The 19,361-nt window shown below is 30.3% G+C and overlaps 1 protein-coding gene across 1 annotated transcript in view; it reads right to left on the bottom strand.

Annotated features, from left to right (window-relative positions):
* Window positions 1-786: 786 nt before the first annotated feature.
* The window catches only part of LOC139843514 (ubiquinone biosynthesis protein COQ4 homolog, mitochondrial-like), a 40,601-nt gene continuing 22,026 nt past the window's right edge, over window positions 787-19,361 (bottom strand). The window contains exon 3 of the mRNA XM_071833613.1: window positions 787-1,428. Coding sequence (XP_071689714.1) covers window positions 934-1,428 — 495 coding nt within the window. The 3' untranslated portion in view covers window positions 787-933. The remainder of the gene's footprint in view (window positions 1,429-19,361) is intronic.

Below are 19,361 nucleotides of genomic sequence, written 5' to 3'. Positions count from 1 at the left end.
GAGGTTTTCGAGACGGGATCTCACATTGTTAATATATGTTGATGCAATGTTGATGACTTCATGTTCGCTGAGTTTTAAACAACGAGTCGTTTCTTGAATTCCACGTTCTTCGATGAATTTGATTACTCTTTCCATCTCGAAATCGGATTCTTCGACTGATTCGATAGTGGGATTCAAGAGATTAAACTTTCGATTCTTCATTTTCAACAAAAACCCTTCGGGATGAAGGTTGATAACAAGTAAAAGAAACTTAAATGGAGAAGAAAGAGTTGTGAAATATGATTGTATGAATTTACGTTTAGAGAGGGATATGGTGTTAATTTTTAGATGCTGACCGGTATATATATAGTACTACTGTATCCTCAATGCCATTTTTTGAAATATAAAAAATCAAGATTCAAAAAGTTGTTAAATTTACAGTTATATTGTTATCTTAGAATCTGAAGTCCGTTTCACCTTCTGTCACTTTCAACGATTCTTGAAAATATATTTTATATATTAATATTATTTGATTATAACATACTTCTATTATGATTTACTATAATCTTTTTAATTTGTAATCAAATAAATTAATACTACAAATTTAAATAATTAAAAAATATAACTCCCTTAACGATTCCAACCACTTTATGTATGCTGTTACATATAAGCATGCATAAGCAGACAGAAACTTGATCAAAACTGTTTTTATAAGACTAAAGAATCAAAACAAATATAAGCGATACCTGCTTTTGGAATATAAAAAATAACTTTGTTACTAAAAACTTTAAATTATACATTGTGGTTAATTAGGGAAATGCACATTGAGACCTATATATTTATATTATCAGCATGAACAAGCAATATGAAGCAATAAAACTAAAAACAAAAAAGATCAAATCTAAATCAGTACAATAAGACAAGTTCATTCCTAAAACGCAAAAAAAAATCGTATTAACGCTTGATGTTAGGAGCGGGTATAATACCCCATTTCCATCTCACTTCATCTAAATCTTCATGAAAATGCTTCTCGTAATACACACACATTAGGTCGGTCGATTTCATACCCGCCCGAACTGCCCAAGGGAAGTAATGCTGATAAAATAACGATCGTTGTTTGTCACTAAACCTTGCAGTTCCTCCTATAACAGACAAGAAGCACATTGGAAGCAACATTTGCTCAAATTCGATTACTTTTAAGGCAGATTCACCGATCAAATTTGTTGGAAGGCCAAAAAGAGTATGCCAGAAATTATGAACTTCGCGTGCACGCGTTGCTACGTATGCAAGTTCGTCTGTTTCCATGAACCTAACTGGTGGTCTATCATCAGGTGAGAAGTTTCTTGATCCCATAAAGTTTGCATATACTGCACCAAATGTGTTCTCAGGTAGGTCCCAAGCGTGCCCAACGCTTTTAGATATGACACGAGGACAATCCAATAGTATTGCCTGGAATATAAACAATTGATAGGATTAGAGATGGCAATTTCAACCCAATAACTTATACATGGGTTTTGGTTCATGTTATATTTATAACATGTCAATCAGTGGTGGAGCTTGAACAAATGTTTTGGAGGGGCCGAATATGAAATATTAGATCGAGATATCAAATGATTTTAGTGAAGAATATTAATTTTGAGTATGTTGGTGATATCGTCTAGAGGAAGGGCCTCTCTAAGACCCGTGGCTCTCAATTTCATGTAACAATCAAAATGAAATTTGTGCTCCTTTGAGTTATGAGCGTTTGAGCTTTTAAAACAACTTAATCCGAGTCCGTTTGAAAAAGATATAACCAAAACGGTGGCAACGCGCAAATTATGCGAGCTTTCACTATTTTGGTCATATCTCTTTCATACGAACTCCGTTTTAGTTGATTCATAAGCCCAAACGTCCGTAACTCAGAGGGCAACAAATCCCCACTATCTACTCAAACTTTTGGAGGGGCGAGGGCCCACTCCTGCCCTAAGAAAGCTCCGCCCTTGATGTCAATAAAAAAACTAATCAAAGAGAATGGGTCACACACATGATTCGAACTGTATGTGGCGCAATTCAAAGTGTTTCTGTGTATATTAGTCAAATTTTAGTTGAACCAATTGCTGACGGGTCAAGTGGGTTTGCCTAAAATATATGTGAAAAGCGAACAGTCACAGATAAGTCGTTCAAAACATACTTAAGTGTTTTAACCTCCGTAACTATATGTTTGTTCTCCTACTCTAAGTTTCTCTGGTATGTCACGTGAACAATGAGGGATATTCAATACAAACATAGCCACATACATCTTGTAAGTTATGAATACTTAGTTGTGTGACGACCCGGAAATTTCCGACCAAATTTAAACTTAATCTTTATATGGTTTCGACATGATAAGCAAAGTCTATTAAATTGAATTTCAAAATTTTTAAACGAGTTTAAGAAACTATTTGACCTTCGACCCGTTCCGACGATTCACGAACAACTACTTATAAATAGATACATATACATTTATATATATATTAAGTTGAAACATAATTTGAAATAATATATTAATTAATTGTAAGAACTAAATTGTAAAATAATAAACCATATAATACCCTTGATTTTAAATAAAAGTCGATAGATATTAACTGGTGGCTTTACTATTCGAGAATTTCACGTGTTAGTGTGTTTGATACTATTTCCTTTCAATCCTCGATAATATGATTAATTAAAATATTATTATTACTATCATTAATATTATAATTATTATATATTATATATTATATATGTATATATATATATCGATGGGTTTAGATAGAGAACACCCACCTCCCTTCTCCTTTCATTAATTCGTTGGTAAACATTGTAGAAAGTAAATTGTGTAATTAACAATATGTTTGTTACTTGTACCACATAGTATGCATGTTCAAGAAATTGTCTTGAAATTTGACCACCTGAACAAATAATCATCGTATGCAAAATACCGTTTAAACTTAATGCCACTTTGATTATGTTATGATTTAAACTTAGTGGGATACTGACCAGGTGAAAAACCAAATTGAGTGGGAAATATTTTAATTATTCTATTGATGCAATTCCACCACACCACATACATAACCGTACATACATGTATATATAGGACATCAACCATTATGACTTTTTGCCAAGAACTATAACTAATCACTAATAACTATTAATAAGTAACGTCACATATTACACATTTCTAATTTAATATGAAAAGTAAATTATAACTGTGCATGATTGATAACTTTGAATTATTGTTTCCCTAGTTATTCATTTAATCAACCTACCCTCTATCTAATTATATACATAAAAATTCATATACCAAGAGGAGAATGAATATCAATCATCACTTTTCTCCTTTTCCTCATTCCTCTACTTGCCTTCTCTACTTCATTTCACTCCTTAATTCACCGACACAACAAAAGATTACATCTTCTTCTTCATAAAACTTCGATCACCACTTCAAACCATAGCAAACAACCACTACCATGATAATCATGTAAACCATCATCAAAACTCAATTACTAATATATGTGATTACTGCTATAGCTATATGCTTATTTACCTTTCGCTTTATATCACAAGCACCATAACAGCCCGTTCTCCTACTGCTATTTGATTCTGTTTTAGCTGCTCCTAGTCGCCTGGCTGCAACTGCTCAACTACTGCTATTCGAAAAGTATAACAGAAGAGAATAAAGAAACAATTATTAAGATTATTCAGCAACTTCTGTTTGTGGGTTCTATCCAAATTCATTAAAAGGTCAGACTTCATTTTAACCGACTAATGAGCATCAATATCTTTTACTTTTCGTATTAATCAGGCAAAACCCAAAAAGAAACCAAAAACCATCATCATCGAACCACCCCACCTGTCATCTCCAACACCCTCACCTTGTCAATCACCACCCCTGCAAACCACCGGAACCCATTAAATTACTAACACCATAATTACTTTCTGTTTTTCTGTTCAATCGAGCCAAACCAAGAAACCATTATCAACCCATCATTATATAGGTTAGAACCATATTTACTATATTTGTTAATGCTTGACAATACCCCAACTATACGTCATCATTCAGTTGCTACTACTCTGTTTCTGTTGTAACTCGCCATCAAACAAACAATCATCTATTACTACCAATACCATTATCCTTCATCTATATCATGTTCATATAAAAAAAATATAATAATAATATAATAATAAATAATTAAACAGATAAACATTTGATAAGATGGATTTGAATTTCAATTTCTGACTTACAGATCCATCATCACCATCGCCTCTGTTATTAACAAAATCGGAGCTGTTGTTGATCTTAGTCTTGATTTCCCTCACAGACTTCTTAATCGAGGGTTTAGGAAACAATTTCAATTGATCTTGTGACTTGATTATTGAACGGGATCTTGGAAAATTTGGGAGCTCGTAGGATTTTGGGGAAAACGAAGCTGAGCTGTGAATAAAAAAAAATAAAAATAATAATGATAAATTATAGGGGACCGTATGATAAGGCAGGCCATCGAGACTTTTGGGCTTAAGCTGTTTATATTATTATTGCCCAACAAATCATTTTTTTTTAAAAGTGGACTTCTTTTATTTAGTTATTGGATTACACAATTAGACTGAGGTATTGGGCCGCAGTCCACTAAACGATTATTTGGGGTGTGTTGGTGTTACACGAGACGTCTTTGGTTCAAGCCTGAGCAATGACATTTTTTTTGAAGATGACTACTCTAAAGGTAGTATTATTCATATTACTATAATTATTATTATTATTATGATTAAGTATTAATAAAGTACTAAAATTGTGGTTAATATGGTTACTAATACAATATCATGATAGGTATAATACAAAATGGATTAATGATAAGAATTTAAAACGATATTATATGGCTATAACTATTATAATAAAAATGATAATATAATAATATTATTAAGATATTAGGATAATTATAAGTATGGTCACGATCATTAAAAATATTAAGTATAAATATATGTAACTCCTTATAATAATAATTATTATTATTATTATTATTATTATTATTATTATTATTATTATTATTATTATTATTATTATTATTATTATTATTATTATCATGATTTTTACTAATTTAGTTTACATTATTATAATTAAAATAAATATTATGAGTATTATTATATTTAGTATGAACATAAGTATTAGTATTAAAGTTATTATTATCATTATCATTATTACTTTTATATTAACAATATTATCATAACAAATAAATATTTTCCATAAAAGAGTATATTTGTTACAACTACCCTAACATTTCATATCATATAATTATATATATTAAGATTATTTATATAAGTATTTACATATTACAAATTATGTATTTTTAATATAATATTAAACTATATAAAATTAACTATTTTAAATATATACAAATTTAATATATAAGATATATAATTTAAGATATAATATATAAATTTATTTGATTACGAATACATGTATTAATATACATATGAATGATATAGGTTCGTGAATCCGAGGCAAACCCTACACTTGTTCAATATAGTCATATGTATTTTTACTACAAAATACATTAGGTGAGTTTATTTTTTCCCTTTTACTCATTACATTTTTGGGCTGAGAATACATGCACTGTTTTATGAACTGTTTTACAATATTTATATGCGTGAGTTTCATTAATCTCTTTTTAAATGCTTTTGCAATATATATTTTTGGGACTGAGAATACATGCGATGTTTTTATAACTGTTTTACGAAATAGACACAAGTAATTGAACTACATTATATGGTTGAATTATTGAAATCGAATATACCCCTTTTTATTAAGTCTGGTAATCTAAGAATTAGGGAACAGACACCCTAATTGACGCGAACTCTAAAGATAGATCTATCGGGCCCAACAAGCCCCATCCAAAGTACCGGATGCTTTAGTACTTCGAAATTTATATCATGTCCGAAGGAGGATCCCGGAATGATGGGGATATTCTTATATGTATATTGTGAATGTCGGTTACCAGGTGTTCAATCCATATGAATGATATTTTTGTCTCTATGCATGGGTCGTATGTTTATGAGAAATGGAAATATGAAATCTTGTGGTCTATTAGAATTATGAAATGATTATTTATGATAAACTTATGAACTCACCAACCTTTTGGTTGACACTTGAAAGCATGTTTATTCTCAGGTATGAAAGAAACCTTCCGCTGTGCATTTGCTCATTTTAAGGACGTTACTTGGAGTCGATCATCACTCTGGGATCAAATGATGATGACTTCATCCAGATGGATTAGGACGGGGCATTTCAGTTGGTATCAGAGCGATGGTCTTAGCAAACCAGGTCTGCCTTAGTGTGTCTAACTGATAAGTCGTTAGGATGCATTAGTGAGTCTGGACTTCGACCGTGTCTGCATGTCAAAAGTTTTACTCATCATTAGTGTCGAAAATTATTTGCTTATTATCCTTAAAGTCTAGACACGTCTTACTGCCTCTATTGCATAGACAGTGTATAGATAAATTCATATCTTAGCGTATCTGTTATTGTTACCTTTGCCTGACAGTTTTCGTAGATTCCTCCATAACTTATCGGATTTTAGTATTATATATGCATATGTAAATTATGTATTGCAGGGTACTAATCTACATCCTATTCTATTCCTTATCAAAAATACTTCATCTAATCGTACGAGATGAGTCCCTCAACCAGTTCGAGTCCCTTCGATTCTGATAACTATTCCGATAGTTATTCCGACAGCTATTCCGACATAGAGTTTCACTCAAGCTCCGAAAGCAGTGTCACCAGAATGAATCAATCAATCAGCCATTCCCAATTCATCTGATGAGTTCGTAGTCGACTTAATCAATGGAGACGCGAATAAGATGATCCTTTTCACCAACCGAATTCACCTTTTAGTGAAGAACCTGAAGCACTTACCAGCGAACCTATTCGAAACACCATTTTCTCTATCATTTTCAGAGTATCTCGCCACGACTATATCACAAGTCAGATTCAAAACCTTATTCATTCGCTTGTTCCGAACCGACAATCATCTCGGAGTAATAGCAGAAGTCAAAGAGCTTCGCGCTCAAGTTATAGCTTTGAAAAATATGGTGCAAAATGTACCAGCTTCAACAACATCAACGGCATCAACTGTACCACCAGCAACAACACAAACCACAACAACACATGCCTCAACATCTCATTCTGTACCTCGAGTATAATCATCGTTCTACGTATCGTCCTACATCAATTATCTTCGTTCTTCATGGTGAGTATGTAATCTCTAAAGTTTTCGAGATTATTCATTCTAATTCCAACCGAAAACCAAATGAGTTTAATATCATATTGACTCATCAAATCCATGGTTACATCTGAAGAAAATATATATGAATATATGTTTTCATAAAGATTGTAATTAAAAATTCTTTTGGTACAGACTGTTAATGGTGAAAATATTTTAACGGGTAGGTAATACTCTAGAAATATTTAGATTTCACATTAATAAATTACACTGTACATTCTTCCAGTTTGATTCAATAGTCATTTACTATCCTACTTGCATCCACAGATATACGTATCCGTTCACCGCAGAATAACCATTTCCATTCAATTTCATATTTGAATTTTGATCTATTAGAATTCAACAAGTGGCATAATGAAGAAAACATTTGATAAAATAAAATTTGTTAGAAACAAACAAATTAACTATGAGAAATTTTGTTAAGAATCCACGCTAACTGTTCCTAGCTAATTGTTCTTAGCTAACTGATTACATTTTATTTATCGCAATTTAATTATCGCAATTTATATTCTCGCAATTTTATTTATCGTCATTTAATTTCTGTATTTATTTTACGCACTTTAAATATCGAGACACGTATACAAGGTTTTGACATATCATATCGACGCATATATATATATTATTTAGAATAACCATAGACACTCTATATGCAGTAATGATCGAGTTCTCTATACAGGGTTGAGGTTGATTCTATAATAATATATATACTTTGAGTTGTGATCGAGTCTGAGACATGTACACGGGTCACGATACGTATTAATTAGTTCGTATATTATAAACTATATATGAATTATTGAGTTAGTGACTGTGGACTGCAAACTGTGGACTACCAAGATTGGACAATTAAAATGAATTAAAATCTTAATTATAACATATGAAACTAAACAATTCTACAAGTTGCCACTTGATTTCATCTCAAACCTCATTTGTATCTTGACAATTACGATTTGCGTTCAAACCTTTCATGATACTTGAAAACACCTCAATCGAGAGGATGAACCAACCGCACTTCATCTACGGAAGAAAAAAAAAAATTTGATGCATATAGTTATGCACCTGAAAACTCTCGGAACTTGAGTAAACTTTTAACACGTATCTTTATTAGCTCCTTTGGCGTTGTTATTATCGAAAAATCACTTTGCAATCCCTCTCCAAAGTAGCCAATTTTGTCACAGCTTCAGCAAATCAATTTCAACTTTTGATTCGAATAAGTCTTATTATAACTTTGATAAATACATTTGCCCCTTCATCATCATACCGGAGAACCTCTTATATTCCACCACATTACCAGTAGATGTACCAGCAACCTTGTTGCTCTTTGACTTAAAAATCTTCAACAAATCACTATACTTATATGTTGAAGTCTTATCATGAACTCATCGGCATCTTGTAATAATTGCCAAACCAATTACCGAGAATCAGCAATCAGTATTTTGAACCTCGCAGCATTCTTTATCGAAAGTTATATGTACACATATACCATTCATTTCTTAAAATTATGAGCTTTCATTCTGAAAATATGAAAAATATCTAGCCTATGAATCAGGTTTCTGAATTTTTGAAAAGGCTGATGAAGCAGTAAAAACTGAAGACTGCCTTAACAGTCTAAAGTTTGATGATAAAGATGAAAGGACCCGTTCATATACATTATAAACGATTCACAATAGTTGATTACATTGCGAGATATTTGACCTCTATATGATACATTTTACAAACATTGCATTCGTTTTTAAAAGACAAACTTTCTTTACATTGAAAATTGACAGGCATGCATACCATTTCATAATATCCACTATCCAACTATAAATTGATTTAATAATAATCTTTGATGAACTCAATGACTCGAATGCAATGTTCTTCGAAATATGCTATGAAAGACTCCAAGTAATATCTTTAAAATGAGCAAATGCACAGCGAAAGATTTCTTTAACACCTGAGAATAAACATGCTTTAAAGTGTCAACTAAAAGGTTGGTGAGTTCATTAGTTTATCATAATCATTTATTTTCATCATTTTAATAGACCACAAGAATTTCATTTCCAGTTCTCAAAAATATACGTCCCATGCATAGAGACAAAAATAATCATTCATATGGTGAACACCTGGTAACCGACATTAACTAGATACATATAAGAATATCCTCTATCATTCCGGGATCCTCCTTCGGACATGATATAAATTTCGAAGTACTAAAGCATCTGGTACTTTGGATGGGGTTTGTTAGGCCCAATAGATCTATCTTTAGAGTTCGCGTCAATTAGGGTGTCTGTTCCCTAATTCTTAGATTACCAGACTTAATAAAAAGGGGCATATTCGATTTCGATAATTCAACCATAGAATGTAGTTTCGATTACTTGTGTCTATTTCGTAAAATATTTATAAAAGCAACGCATGTATTCTCAGTCCCAAAAATATATATTGCAAAAGCATTTAAAAAGGGATTAATGAAACTCACGCATCTAATTATTGTAAAACAGTTAATAAAACATTTGCATGTATTCTCAGCCCAAAAATGTAAAGAGTAAAAGAGGAGTAATGAAACTCACCATACTGTATTTCGTAGTAAAAATACATATAACGTCATTGAACAAGTGCAAGGTTGGCCTCGGATTCACGAACCTAAATTAATTATATATATTTATGTGTTGGTCAATATTTGTCTAACAAATTAGGTCAAGTCATAGTGTACCACAATCCTAATGCTCGAGACTAATATGCAAAAGTCAACAAAAGTAAATTTGACTCAAAATAATTTCTAAAAATCTATACATGATTAATATATAGTTTAAATATCGTCGTTTTATATTTTTAAATATTTTTAAAAGATTTATTAGAGTAAATAATATAATTTATTTATTAATAAATAAAATTTTATATTAAATTTATATAATAAAATATACTTTTATATATATTAAGTAATAAAATTTATAGGGTTCATTTGATATCATAAAGATAATATGATAGGTATTATTAAAGTAAGTTATTATACGTAGTAAAATATGTTTGTATCACATATTTATTTGATAAAATAATATCTATAATGATAGTAAGTAAAAGTTGTATTATTTTGTAATAATAATTATTATTATAAAAATATCAATATTTATAATTACTAAGATAACATTATGATAAAACGATAATTCTAATTATGATAACATTAATATTTACGATAATTTTAAAAATTATCTTTAAAATAATAATTCTATTTAAAATAATAATAATAATGATATTTTATAGTATCAATGACATTTCTATTAAAATGATAATTTTTGTTAAAATTATAGTTTTACTACTAACGATACTTTTAATAATAATAGTAATGATAAAAATAATAAGAACGATAATTTTATCTAAATCAATATCTTATAATATTTTAATTTCATCATGATACTCTTACTCATTATTTCCTAATCGTTTCGTTTAATAGCTTTTAATCGTCTTTTATATCGTGTTCATAATAATGATAATAATAGTAATCAAATTAATTAGGTGTTACAAATATTTATTTTAATTACACTAATATTAATAATGATAGTTACTATAACATTATTAACGATAATACTAATAATTATCTTAATGATAATATAGTAATAATAATAATAACAATAACAATAATCATTTTTAAATAATGATATATATATATATTAATAATGATAATAATAATAATAATAATAATAATACTAATAATAATAATAATAATAATAATAATAATAATAATAATAATAATAATAATAATAATAATAATAATAATAATAATAATAATTGGATATTAATAATAATACTAATTATAACTTTAACAATAATAATGATAGTAATAATAATAAAAAAATAACAATTTTTAATGATAAATCCCTTTTATTGTTAAAGATAATAATAATGATAATAATAAGATAAAACTAGAACGACGATAAAAACGACGATAATAATAATCATTTTTAATAAAAATATCAAAAATTCAATTGATTATAACTTCTAATCCATTCATCGAAACCATTCGATATCTAAAGGAAAAGTTCTTAATTTTTCGCTAGCTTTCCAAGGACATGCATATCTTATACCTTATCTCAACCGCAAGTGTAACTAATTCAAGATTAAACCTAACCTGTCTAAGGGCAATATCAAAAGTACAAGCATGCATAATCCTAAATACTCGAGCACTAGTCAGGGATACACTATTAGTATGTAAAAGTTAAATTATGAGTACTCACGTATCAATATTGAGATTCGATATTGCAGGAAAGGTTCGTAGACGCAACGGTAATGATAAACACTATATTGACCTCACGAGCATACCCATGAACCATACTCAATCACCTCCATAGCTATAACCCATAATTTCCTTAATCCTATCCTACTCGAAAAACAATTTCGAAATCACTCGGACAGCACTCCGTCGTAATATTTTATGTATACTAATAATATCTTGAAATAATACGGAGTAAATATATATATGTAAATTGATTGAGAGAGTTTAGAGAAAAATATTTTCAAGTTTCTATGAAATAATGAAACCTATTGAATTCTATTTATAATAGATTTTTGAATTATTAAAGTGAATTATTAAAGTATGAATTATTAAAGTGAATTATTAAAGTATGAATTATTAAAGTGAATTATTAAAGTATGAATTATTAAAGTGAATTATTAAAGTATGAATTATTAAAGTATGAATTATTAAAGTGAATTATTAAAGTTAAAGTAAAGTAAAAATAAAGTAAAGGTAAAGTTTAAGTATAGTAAAAGTATAAAACTATGTACGTATAATACGCGTATAAATATATATAATATTAATTTAAATCGTTATATATATTTAATAAAATAAAATATAAATATCGTTATCTTTATCATACTAGTTAAGTAATGAGTTGTCAAAAGTGGTTCTAGATATTTATAAAAGTTATATACATTTTAATAATAAAGTTCTTTTTAAACTGAAAACGTTTTTGTACGTTTGAAACTAAATAGATCAATCGAGTCTTTATGAGATTCAATCTTCCACTATCCTTTGTCTAGTTCTCAATGATTGACAATTTGTTCTTATTTATAAATTACTTTACCATTTTCCGAATATTGTTAAAATGGAAAGATTTCTCAAATCAACGTGGGCCTTTCAACAGAAACTTGTAATCATAATTCAATATATCTGATAATTCAATCATTTGATCTTATCTTCTAATTCCATTGATAAACATTTTGAAACAGATACAATCATATAAAGTATTTAATCTAATATTTTGTTTACGTTTCAAGTTATACTATATATATACACATATACATATATAATCATATTCGTTTAATGGTTCGTGAATCGTTGGAACTTGGTCGAGGTTGAATGAATGTATGAACATAGTTTAAAATTCTTGAAATTTAACTTAACAAATATTGCTTATCGTGTCGGAAACATATAAAGATTAAAGTTTAAATTTGGTTGGAAATTTCCGGGTTGTCACAGTACCTACCCGTTAAAGAAATTTCGTCCCGAAATTTGAGTGGAAAGGTCGTGAATGATAATAAGTATGTTTTCATGATGCATACAGGCTAAAAATTAGAGTTTTATCATCAGCGAATAATTTGGATAAACAATCCATTTATATGAAGAGTACGAATGAAGCTAACATAGAAGAGTGAAATGAGTAAGTGTAGATTCATCTTATCATTTGACTTAGATATGATTGATTCCCAGATTTCAAGGAATTTGAAGAAAATCTTCTTAATAAGATTTGACTCTCCGGTAATCAAGGGAATTAGGATCCGCTTTAAATGCGATCGTCCATTTTAATTATTCTGTCATAGATTTTCTTATAAATCCACCTCCTTCGTTTCCTTACAACTCACACCTTCTTTTGATGCATTTTATGCAAGTCCCTAGACCTCTACCCACGTCCATTGCAGGTACAACAGTTTACAGGCCACCATGATTGCTCGTTATTATCCTATCCGTAATTATATGTGGTTACAGGAACTGCAGGAACGAGATTTAGATGTTTGACTATGTTAGACTTAGTCATACCGAAGAGTGAAGCCTCACTAGTACGGCTGACAGGCTCATATGCACGGTTGATGCTGAGCTAAGTCACAATTACAACCTAAATGAGAAGACATGAGTGAGTGATCACCCGTACGGCTGATGAAGCCAACTCGTACGTGTGATGAATGAATCGTATGGGTGAGTCAACAGCAGGGGTATATAAAGTCTTATGCTCTTCATTTTAGGTTAAGCCTCTCATTTGTTACACACACTCAGATCTAGTGAGCTCCTCCGATTCTCTCTCAGTCCAAATCACCCAGGTGGTGGATAATAGCTCTAGGTGTTGATCTAATCACACTTGATTTAGTTGTGGTTTGACTAAATTAATCAAAAAAAAAAAACTTAACCTATTCACTAGAGGGTTTGATTCACTTATTTCGCCATTGTGTGAGTTAAATCTATTGATTTCTAAGTTCCTAGTCATGGTTCATCACCTTCTATTCTTTCCCCCTCAACTCATATTTTAAAGTATTCATCAATATGCTCCATCCAGTTCTGATTCTCGATATACTTCTAACTTTCATATCGGTCATTCTTCTTTTTCATCTACCGCCGGAAGAATCTATTTACTTCTACTATACTCTTGGATTTATAGTGTTTCTAGTTCTCCCGTGTCTTTATATTGCTATATGCATCGATATATATGGTTTATAATTTCTGGTTTGTCATTGGGCTTTATATGTTCCCTTATATTTCAAAGTCTCTGCTTCTGTCTTCTATAATAATTATCATTCACAGTTAATGCTCTCTTTTATTTGCTGCAATTTATACCCCAATTTCTATTTCGGAGTTTTGTCCTTTCGTTTCTTCTTCTTGCGATTAAGCACCGCTTGTAATGGTCCCGAATTCACAGATATGAATTTCGGAATGAACATTGTTAATGTTCTAGAAAGGAAATTGTGATGGCACGACCTTGACTTGTCAAATTACTAGAATACCTTGAAAAAGGCCGAATCATCAAGAAATATTTTCTTGATATTTTAGAGATTAAATAGAATACAAGAGTCGTATAACATGGCACATGATGATGTTATGATCTGTGAATCATCACGTTCCATTTAGAAACTCAGCATGACTTACTGTAATATAATCACATTGATCAAGTGTCATTATATTATACTAATTGATGCTTCAGTTCCCAACACTACTTCAAAATATTCCTATTTTAAACTTGAATGTTTCAGAATTTAGAAACTAAAATAGTTTCTTTTATGATGTAATACAGATAGCGCGAAGAGGTAAATGATTTCAAATAAGAAAAATTAAGAAAATATCTTCAGAAATATGGAGGATATTTATAATGAAAGATATGATGATATTTTAGAATTTCTAATATCAGAGGATGATGAAGAATATTGTCCGCAGGGGTTTAGAGTCAGGAGCAAGGTATTCGTTAATGACTTCAGCAGGTACTGAATCATTTGGATCCTTTGAAGTCAGGTTCAGTCTTTGTAATTTGTCCACAGCCTCCTTCCTACTTTGCTCAATCCGTTTTTCAGTTCCAAAACTTCTCTTTTTCTGCGCTTTTCCAGCACACTTCATCATTATCATCCAGCTTTTACCGTTTAAAGTCGTTTATAGTTTTTGCTGCTTCATCAGCATTTTTTTCCATTTTCGGAGAACCAATTCGTAGTTCGGAGTGTTTTTCAGAAACTTCACATTCAAATTAAGTCCAGAAGAGAGACGTTATATATACACATATAACTGTTGGCGTAGACATGCTGCAAGATTTCAAAATACTGATTGCTAATTCCCAATGATTCGTATGGCAATTCTCATTACAAGATGCGAATGAGTAAATGATGGGGTTTCAATGAATAATTATAATGACTTTTTGGAGAGGCTAAAGTCAAAGGGTAATGAAGTTGTTGGTACATCTGCTAATAATGTGGTGGAATGTAAAAGGTTCCCTGGTAACGATGGTGTATATCTCAAGGTTATAATAAGGTTAGTCTGACTGAAAAGTCGAAGTTGACTTGCTGGAGCTGTGACAAAACTGGCTACTTTGAATAGGATCGCAAAGTTATTTTTGCTAATAAATGCCAAAGAATCTGACGCGGATACGTTGTTTAAACTTTTACTTTGGTTTCAAGAGTTTTTCGGGTACATAACTGTGGGTAACATGTGGTTAGATCATCATCTCGATTGCTCATCATTCGAAGTGTCTTCAGAAATTTTCGAAGGGTTTGAACACAGATTGTAATCGTTAACATACATTTGATGTTCTAACACAGTTTTGAAGTCAAAATATAGCTTGTGAAAGATGTAAGGATCTAAGAGAAATAATTTTGGTCATATCTCAAGTTGAATTTTAAGATTTCAAAATCAGAATATGTAATTAAATTTTGAATGAGTATGGTTGTTTTGATTTCTATAAAAGAATGTATATTGTTGTGAAAGTAGGGAGTATAATGGATGATTTGCTGAATCAGATTCGAAGAATGTAACATATTAATTGTGAATTTATATATCTCTCGGGTATTACCTACCCGTTAAAAAAAATTTCACAATTAATATTTTGTACAAAAAAAATTTATTACAGTCTTTATGAAAATATATATATGTATATTTTCTTCAGATGTAACATAGATTTAATGAGTTAATGTTAAATTAAACTCATTTGATTTACGGTTGAAACTAGAATTGAATAATCCCTAAAGGCTTTAAAAAGTACATAACTTTTACGCAGTATTTCTTTAATGACATTGAAATTATGAATCAATACTTCGTTATTTGTTGATGTATGATGTTCGGTTCGTGGAATTCTTGTGAATTTCGCAAAGTACGAATGATGTTATCTGAAAAGTTTCGGGTACATCGATGATGAAAGTGTAAAATCAAATATATACTTAATTTATTATGAATTAAAATTTGTTGAATTGCGACAGAGATTGTAGTTAACGCTGGTTAAGTTGCGGCCGAAGGACGTACATTATTGCATATTTGTAATATGAATTAACCGAGTAGTTAAGATTCACACACAATAGCTCAGCACGGAAAGATTTATTTCAAATATATATATATATATATATATATATATATATATATATATATATATATATATATATATATATATATATATATAATATACATATAATTTCTTCAGAGGGAATGAGTTAATTCTACATAACTCGTTGATACAATATACACGTTATTGATTCGTAATGATGTCCACATTGATTCTTGAACTGGCGGAGTCTCTGATGTTATCGGTGTTGTTGATTCGGATGTTGACTGTACTGACGATGCTGGTAATGCTGACGGTACTGTTGATGCTGTTGGTAAAGCAAGTTTAGCTTGTTAATCACACACCATTTTTGTCAGAGTTTCTACTCTTCCTTCTATCATTTTGGTTCGCTTAACTGATTTATGGTTAGGGCTAGATTAGATAATCTCTAAGACTTCAGAGATTACATAATCGCCGTGGAATGTTTCTCCAATGAAGTTATGAATTAATACTTCATCAGTTATTGTTGTTGGTACTCCTTGGTATCTATGGTGCGTATGACGTTGATGCTCGTGGGACAGATTGTGAAGTTGAGGTTTACGACGCGGTTGTGGTTGGAGGTGGTAATGGTACTATTGGCGTTGATGATGGTGGTACTGGTTATGCTGCTGATGCTGCTGCTGGTGTTTGTAATCTCTGCACCATATTCTCCAAAGCTACTACCCGAGCGCGAAGCTCGTTGACTTCTTCTATTACACCGGGGTGATTGTCGGTTCGGACGAGCGGATAAATAAAATCTAAAATTTGATGTAATATATAATCGTGACGAGATACTCTGGAAATGAGCAAGAAAATGGAGTTTCGGACAGGTTCGCCGGTAAGTGCTTCAGGTTCTTCGTCAAGAGGGCAATGTGGTGGATGGAAGGGATCACCTTCTTCTTGTCTCCAATGATTGAGGAGGCTACGAACTCATCCCCAATTCATCCAGAATAGGTGATGACTGATTGGTTGATCTATTCAGGTCACACTACTTTCGGAGCTTGAATGGGATTCCATTTCGGAATCTGAGTGACTTGAACTGATGACGAATTCCATTTCGTACGATTGGATAAAGGATTTTTTTTATATATATGAAATGATTTTGGCTAACGGATGTTATTCTAATTACATAGAATATATATATATATATATATATATATATATATATATATATATATATATAGATCAAAAGATTTCGTAGATTACGGAGGACTTTGCGGGATATGTCAGGCAAAGTTTAAAGTAACAGATACGATAAGATATGATTTAGCAGATATGCTAAGATATGAATTTTTGTCTATACACTATTCATGCAATCAATGCAGCAAGACGTGTCTTAGACTAAAAATGATAAGCAGGTAATTTCCTGAGGATGATAAGTAGTTAATTTTCGACACAAAATGATAAGCAAAACTTTTGACATGCAGACACGGTCAAAGTCCAGACTCACTAATGCATCATATCGACTTATCAGTTAGACACACTAATGCAGACCTGGTTCGCTAAGACCATCGCTCTGATACCAACTGAAAGGACCCGTTCATATACATTATAAACGATTCACAATAGTTGATTACATTGCGAGATATTTGACCTCTATATGATACATTTTACAAACATTGCATTCGTTTTTAAAAGACAAACTTTCTTTACATTGAAAATTGACAGGCATGCATACCATTTCATAATATCCACTATCCAACTATAAATTGATTTAATAATAATCTTTGATGAACTCAATGACTCGAATGCAACGTTCTTCGAAATATGCTATGAAAGACTCCAAGTAATATCTTTAAAATGAGCAAATGCACAACGGAAGATTTCTTTAACACCTGAGAATAAACATGCTTTAAAGTGTCAACCAAAAGGTTGGTGAGTTCATTAGTTTATCATAATCATTTATTTTCATCATTTTAATAGACCACAAGAATTTCATTTCCAGTTCTCATAAATATACGTCCCATGCATAGAGACAAAAATAATCATTCATATGGTGAACACCAGGTAACCGACATTAACTAGATACATATAAGAATATCCCCTATCATTCCGGGATCCTCCTTCGGACATGATATAAATTTCGAAGTACTAAAGCATCCGGTACTTTGGATGGGGTTTGTTAGGCCCAATAGATCTATCTTTAGAGTTCGCGTCAATTAGGGTGTCTGTTCCCTAATTCTTAGATTACCAGACTTAATAAAAAGGGGCATATTCGATTTCGATAATTCAACCATAGAATGTAGTTTCGATTACTTGTGTCTATTTCGTAAAATATTTATAAAAGCAGCGCATGTATTCTCAGTCCCAAAAATATATATTGCAAAAGCATTTAAAAAGGGATTAATGAAACTCACGCATCTAATTATTGTAAAACAGTTAATAAAACATTTGCATGTATTCTCAGTCCAAACATGTAAAGAGTAAAAGGGGAGTAATGAAACTCACCATATTGTATTTTGTAGTAAAAATACATATAACGTCATTGAACAAGTGCAAGGTTGGCCTCGGATTCACGAACCTAAATTAATTATATATATTTATGTGTTGGTCAATATTTGTCTAACAAATTAGGTCAAGTCATAGTGTACCACAATCCTAATGCTCGAGACTAATATGCAAAAGTCAACAAAAGTAAATTTGACTCAAAATAATTTCCAAAAATCTATACATGATTAATATATAGTTTAAATATCGTCGTTTTATATTTTTAAATATTTTTAAAAGATTTATTAGAGTAAATAATATAATTTATTTATTAATAAATAAAATTTTATATTAAATTTATATAATAAAATATACTTTTATATATATTAAGTAATAAAATTTATAGGGTTCATTTGATATCATAAAGATAATATGATAGGTATTATTAAAGTAAGTTATTATACGTAGTAAAATATGTTTGTATCACATATTTATTTGATAAAATAATATCTATAATGATAGTAAGTAAAAGTTGTATTATTTTGTAATAATAATTATTATTATAAAAATATCAATATTTATAATTACTAAGATGACATTATGATAAAACGATAATTCTAATTATGATAACTTTAATATTTACGATAATTTTTAATATTATCTTTAA

The sequence above is a fragment of the Rutidosis leptorrhynchoides genome, chromosome 4 (genome assembly GCF_046630445.1).
Source record: "Rutidosis leptorrhynchoides isolate AG116_Rl617_1_P2 chromosome 4, CSIRO_AGI_Rlap_v1, whole genome shotgun sequence".
In the NCBI taxonomy this organism is placed as follows: Eukaryota; Viridiplantae; Streptophyta; class Magnoliopsida; order Asterales; family Asteraceae; genus Rutidosis; species Rutidosis leptorrhynchoides.
This window is presented reverse-complemented; position numbering and strand designations above follow the sequence as displayed.